The 7,112-nt window shown below is 33.7% G+C and overlaps 1 protein-coding gene across 1 annotated transcript in view; it reads left to right on the top strand.

The window, feature by feature from the left end:
* Window positions 1-6,280, top strand: part of CHST11 (carbohydrate sulfotransferase 11) — an 866,488-nt gene extending 860,208 nt beyond the window's left edge. Inside the window, exon 3 of the mRNA XM_044087833.1 lies at window positions 1,154-6,280. Within this exon, the coding sequence (XP_043943768.1) occupies window positions 1,154-2,008 (855 nt within the window). The 3' untranslated portion in view covers window positions 2,009-6,280. The remainder of the gene's footprint in view (window positions 1-1,153) is intronic.
* The last annotated feature ends 832 nt before the right edge of the window (window positions 6,281-7,112 follow it).

Raw genomic sequence — 7,112 nt, 5'->3', positions numbered from 1 at the left:
GGTGTCCTCATATCCATGTGCATGATAAAGCAGGTTATCAGAAAATAGATGGAGGGATAAGAAAGTATGTCTTATAATGTGGTATAGCTGAGACATTTCATAATCAAAAAGTAGTGATTTTTCATATTTATGCCAAATCAAGACCATTCCTTAACAAATCTTTGTCATGTTGGTCCATCTCTTCTAAATGTAATATGCAGTAACCCTCAACATTTATGTTCTTTAAAGATGCTACCATGTTTAGGTAGTCATGTTTTGGTCCTGTGATTCTGGCAAGGCTGGAATGATTGTCATATATAAGGCAGTTTCAATTAATTTCAAAGACATGCAGAGTGATTTTTTCCTAGGAAATAAAAACTTGAAAAAAATCCATATAACTGAACATGAAGTACAAGCAATATTAGAAATGTAAACTGGCCTGAGGTTATCATGCATACCTCTCAACTTCTTTGCTCAAGAACTCTAGCAAAAGCCAAAAATAATGATTGGACAATATCAAAATCAGGGACAATTTTTCAGTATTAAATTGTAAATATTACTCTAATTCACTTGAAAAGTTAATAGAACAAAGAATTTCCCCTCACTATGCAATAAGTATGACTGTATAATGTCTGGCATTACTGACAGATTGTAATCCTTTGTAATTTACCAAAAAAAACAAACATTTTTTTGAATGGCATGGCAAAAATATGAGACATACTCATACTATAAAATCTGTGTCAGTTGAGAGATATGTTATCATATCTGATCTAAAGATAAGTAAATAACATGCAAAACTAATAAGAAAATCAAATTTGATGGTTGTTGGAATATCTTGGAATAGCAGAGCTCAACAGATAGCTTTAAAAAATGGTACACAAGCATAGTATGACACAGTTTTAATAAAACAATTCCATTAAACACAAACAAGACAGTTGTTTAACTTGTCTAATAGGTAAGAAATGGTCATGCTAGAAAGGCTATGCTGTCCTAAACTCCATTCAAAGGATGTGTATATGTTTAAATTACTTATAATAAAGGCTTTTTGTTTTTTGCTTGTCTGTCCTGCAATGATACCATCTCAAAAATGTTAGTTTGCAAAAATCTCTTGCATCACATATAGTATTGAGACATTAAAAAGTAATTAATTTAAAATGTACATTTCTTTTCACAGATGGAATACTCTAGCTTAGCGCTCATTCACCAAGGGAGGAGGGACCAGGTTGCAGATACTTGCCGTGTTGCCAGTGCATCAAGTAGAAAGCGTCGTGTTTTAACACCAGCAGATCTTCGACATTTAGTGGTAGATGAAGACCATGAAATGATCTACTGTTATGTGCCCAAGGTGGCCTGCACAAATTGGAAAAGAGTTATGATGGTTCTGACTGGAAGGGGTAAATACAGTGACCCCATGGAAATACCAGCAAATGAAGCCCATGTACCGTCAAACTTGAAAACTCTCAACCATTACAGCATTCAAGAAATTAATCACCGTTTGAAAAACTACATGAAGTTCTTATTTGTTCGGGAGCCTTTTGAAAGACTGGTGTCAGCCTATCGAAATAAATTTACTCGGAAGTATAACACATCATTTCATAAGCGGTATGGAACAAAAATTATCAGACGCCAAAGAAAAAATGCAACACAGGAGGCCTTGCGCAACGGTGATAGTGTGAAATTTGAAGAATTTGTGGCCTACCTTATTGATCCTCACACACAGAAAGAGGAGCCTTTTAATGAACATTGGCAGACAGTTTATTCGCTGTGTCATCCTTGCCATATCCACTATGACATTATTGGGAAATATGAGACATTAGAGGAAGATTCAAACTATATTCTTCGACTCGCGGGCATGGGTGACTACTTGAAGTTTCCCACATATACCAAGTCTACCAGAACTACAGATGAAATGACAGCTGAATTCTTTCAAAATATTAGCTCAGAACATCAAACACAGTTGTATGAACTCTACAGACTTGACTATTTAATGTTCAACTACTCAGTACCAACTTACCTGAAACTGGAATAAAAATAAAGCCTGCTTTATTTATGTTTTATTTTGTCATAACTGTATGACTATTTTTTTTTTAAATTAAATGTTTTTTTAAGTGAGATATTGCTGCGAGCAGCACAATCAGAATTATTTAAGTATCTTTGTAAGAAAGGACAGCTCTTTTTGCAGGGTAACGATATTGTAATTTAGTGTTAAAATAATTATAGCTATACTATTTTAAATGAAAATGCATTATCTTGCAGGTTCATTTAAAATGTGGCCACTGCACAAATTGTAACTAATGTTATTTATATATACGTTTTTTAAATTAAACATGTTCAGTGGGCAGGGTTCACTTTAGTAATTAAAAAAAGGAATAGTGAAAGAAAATGTGTATAGTAATCATATTCTTATACTGTAGATCTGAAATACAGACACCAGTTTGTAACTGCTGTTCTGTAGTGCCAGAGATTAAAGGAAAATTAGCCACACTTGCAAGTCGCAATATGTGTACCTTGCACTGTCAAAAAAGCGAGAACAGAAAGTTGCTCACTCAACAATACATCACATAAATTTCATACCTTTTAAATTAGAAAGAGTTTGGTGTAACACAATATTAAAACTAGAATGGCTAGGATTTTAGCAGCTTGATGGCTATTTCAGTAGCTGTTTAAAGTTGCAGGTCGTTACAGTACTGGTGGATGAAGATCGAATGCTCAAGCTTCTGCTGCCCGAGGTTCAGCTTGCCAGTGATTGGACTTCTGCCATAGAAAATCACTGTCGGTGAATTTTGCCATCAGTGATTTTGAATTTCCCCCTTCATAAAGTCGGTGCAACTGTGGAGTTGCTATATATAAATTCGGACTATGGTGGGCTTGCCCCTGCAAAAAAAAAAAATCACTTTAAAAAGTGTTGTTCTACAGTTTTTTTTTTTTTTCAGGAAATGCAGTTTGGGGATTCTGATGCTGAGTGCATTTGCTTTCGTCCATTCATAGTGGAAGTGTTACAAGTACTAAACTCAAGTAGCCAAGTATTTGAGTATAATTTTCTGGTGTTTTGGCAAAGTATAGTAGCTTTTTCACAATTCAGTGACTCAAATTCAGACACATCACTTGTATGAGGTATGTAAAAGTTCATACATTTCTGCCGATACATTTAAAAGCTGAAGAATGTACTTCAGCATGTTTATGTTGTTGATTTGTTTTTATATTTGGCAGGTTTTTTTACAGTTCTGCATCAAAGTATGAGGCAGAACTTTAGGCATTCTTGTCACCAGTGAATTTACAGAAGTGCAGAATAGGGGGTGCAGTTCATTCTGTCAAACAATTAGTTTGTTGACAGGGTGTATTGCCGTGGAAAAAGATCAAAAGGACACTTTTTGAGTGCTGGTGGTATTGAAAGGAGGTCGCTTAAGTATTTGTGGTTCTGGTAAGTATGGGATTGTGCTTTAAAGCTGAAAGTTTTGTATACACCAAATGTTTTGGCATTAGGGATGGGAGTATGCATGAAAGCTTTTGCTAGTTAGGTTTAGAGTAAGGGCAATGGAAGGGATAGAGTTAGTGTTGTGCATTTCTACTGGTGTACGTGACATGCTGAGTGTCCTGTTTATTGGTAATGTTATAGAAAGGGTTTTATTTGTAAGGTAAGGTGTAAGGCAGACTTTAGGGCAGAGGCAGTGTTACCATTAGCACACATTAGTAAGGTGGTGCACAGGGGCAGACACTACCACTGTTCAAAGTGTGCCTGAAGGTGTCGGTCGGGTGTTCTTAACTGATAGCTAAAGGAAATTATTTGTTTTCCTTTTAAGATTAGTTGCAGTTTTGATCCTTTCACTTTTTTTGTAAGTTTTGTTTTCAATGTGGCAGCATTGATTTATTGTGTTTTTGTGCTTCTGCACATTGATATAGCAATATATACTTAAAACAGGTAACAGGCAAGTTTTACAGAAGGACACACACAGACATGCACAAACCCACATACATATATATATATATATATATATATATATATATATATATTATATAAATATACACACACACGTATAGGATAAGGCTGAATGTTCACAAATCTACAGTCATTCAGACCTTAGGTTATCCATGGGGACAGTAAGAAAACAAATGCTGCATAAATAACAGAAGTAGAGCTAAACAAAATCCATTGTTTGCTTTTTTTCCTTGAAAGCATATTTATTATTATTATTATTATTATTATTATTATTATTATTATTATTAATTGTTTTAACAACATGCTGGCAACCCTTTGCAAATACATTGGCATGTTCATTAAAGATACATTGTATCTGTTATCTAATGGCAACAGATAACATGCTGCACACATTTTTCTTGTTGTTATAGCCTTTGATACGACAGACGGTATGTCCAGTGTACTAACAAGAAGTGGTGTAACTACTCTGGCAATTCTTGTGCCACTAGCCCTGTGTTCAGCTGACTTGACCAGACAAGTATATAATATGCTGTGTACCTGTCACAAGAGTCGCATACTCGTACAAGGTTATATTTTTTATGTTGCCTGTGACCAAACTGCATTGTATTATAAACTTGGAAATATTAATAATTTCAAAGAAATCCTCTATGACAGGCTGTCCTTGCTGAGCCATGTGTCACTTTTTTATTAATAGTAAGCATAAAGGAGTGAGTTACACTGTAACCCTACCATTTAAACAAAGCACTATTCCCATGTTTTTGGGGAAAATGCCTACATGATTTGTAAGGTATTATAACATAAAATTAATGACAATGTGTAAAAATTATCAAAAAGAACTTTCAGAAATCTACAAATGAATCATAAAAAGAAGGAAAAAATGCATCTGGGACAAAAGTGTACAGATGTCTTTCAAAGAAGGTGGTTTATGATAAATAACGTAGGCAGTGCCCATGATTTAAGTAATATGCTGTGTGTACTGATGTACCATTACCTCATTGTGTACTAGTGAGCATTCATTTCAGAACTATTATTCTTTTGTTTGTTTGTTTTTTTGTTTTGTTTTGTTTTTTTTTGAATGAGAACACACACATATCTTCTCCTTGGTACGGATATCTCGAAGTATGAGTATTTTGTAAGGTTTTCCATTAAATGTTGGCTTTGGGTGAGCACTGCTACGAAAAGTTAGTGGTTCTTGCTTCACTCTACAGAGACCAAGCACTGATTAGCGACCCCAGCAGTCTACATTTTTAACAATTAAGTCTTAAAAATCGGTAGTTTCGTAAGAAACTTAACATTTTAAATGTGAAATGAGCAACCATTACTAACTAACTGTTCATTCTATGATATTTAAAGTAAGTAACCAAATGAAACAAAGTAATTGATCTTTCAGTACTTCGTATTAAAACCATAGTTAAATGAAGCAAAAGAAATTCCAAGTACCTTTTGCTGATTTAAACAAATGAGCAGGAATTTTCATGTGTTTAATGTTTCATTGTACAAAAGTATGTGCTAATTTATTGTTGACACTGTATGTTTTACTTGAAAACTGTGGCATTTTCACCTTATTTGATATTTGTACAGAGAGCCTTTGGAAGTGCCTATTTTAATCAGTGTTTTCATCACATACACAGTTTTGATATTGCATAATTGCCATTGTTTCTCACTTTGTACAAATATTGTATATTACTGTATAGTTTATTTTAGTATTATATTTTATTTCTTGCAAGATTTTATGCTGTTAAGTATTTATGATAAAGGCCATGCCGGTTTGCAGCCTTCTAATCCTTCCTTTACCCATTTAAGGAATACATGTCATCTCTGCTGAATTAGAATTTGTGAGCATAGTCTTGTGAAAATACATTCCTATTTATTTTATTGCATTGTTCTCTTTCTGACCTGTAATATAGTAACTGATCTGTAGTAGGTAGCAGTTTACTTTCGTTTAGCTATTTAGTAAGTAATCCTATTAAATTTAGGTTAGCTATGAAGAAATCTGAACTATAGCATGTGAGTGTTGGTACAGGATAAAAGTAACAAGCCACGACAGATATTAGCAAAGAAGGAAATGATAACAGAACAAAAATATATATGACAAAACTGCACTTTTTTGGGTACAAAAGAGACTGTCCTTCCTCTATTCATTTTATTACAGTGTTATTTTCTTACATGCATGCACATTAATATATGTACATATAATTTAACATCTATGTGAGTGTTTTGATTTTTACCTGTTTGCATGCAGTTAGAAGGTTTGCTATGGACTGATCTCCTCTTAGCAGAATACACTGTAAAAACAAAATAAATAAGCTGATATCTGCAGTTCCAACAACTATGTGAATCATAAATAGCCTTTTCAGAAAACAACTTGAGCCTTATTATTTTTCTAAATATAATTATTAAAATGGGGTAAGAAATCACAAATCTTCTCTGCTTTTTGATATTGAAAAACAAGGAAATTCTTTTCATTGATACTCATGCTTTGTGTTTTTAAATAATTTTGTATTTGCACAAGACAGTGGTACATCGGTTGGCACTCCTGCCTCACTGCACTTGGTTTTCCACTTCATTTCTTGGCAGGGGTATCTTCTTTGTAAACTCTGCATGTCCTCCCTGTGTCTGTGTGTGCTTTGCTGGCTACTTTAATTTCTTCCAACATCTCAAAGACATGCTGTATTTGAACTGGTAATTTACCAGACATCCAGTAAATAAGCCAAAAGCTGGATCATGTACCATGTGAGCTGAGTTTATTTAGTAAAAACTAACTTAAGCAAGCTTTTGTGTGGAAGATGCCTTTTCAGTGTGAGTTTAATACCTGTATAAAACAAGCAGCCTGAATGTCTGTTCAGTAACATATATAAACTAGCAGTGAAAGCAGCAGTACAATTAAAGCCAGTCAATTCCACAACTATAATAAAACATTAAGCTCATGACATAAAACAAATTATGTATGTATGTATGTATATATATATATATATATATATATATATATATATATATATATATATATATATATAAATGTATGGGTCTACTCTGATTCACTGAAAACTCATTTCACTGAATTTCAATTCACCCTCAAAAAAATCGCTGAAAGCTCAAATCACTGAAAACTCATTTCACTGAATCGCATTTCACTGAATGTAAGTACCATTGGGCAAATAAAACGTATATGCCATTTTCCCCACTGTAGTGCAATCCT

Source organism: Protopterus annectens, chromosome 11.part0 (assembly GCF_019279795.1).
Source record: "Protopterus annectens isolate FY-2018-M chromosome 11.part0, PAN1.0, whole genome shotgun sequence".
Classification (NCBI taxonomy): domain Eukaryota; kingdom Metazoa; phylum Chordata; order Ceratodontiformes; family Protopteridae; genus Protopterus; species Protopterus annectens.
This window is presented reverse-complemented; position numbering and strand designations above follow the sequence as displayed.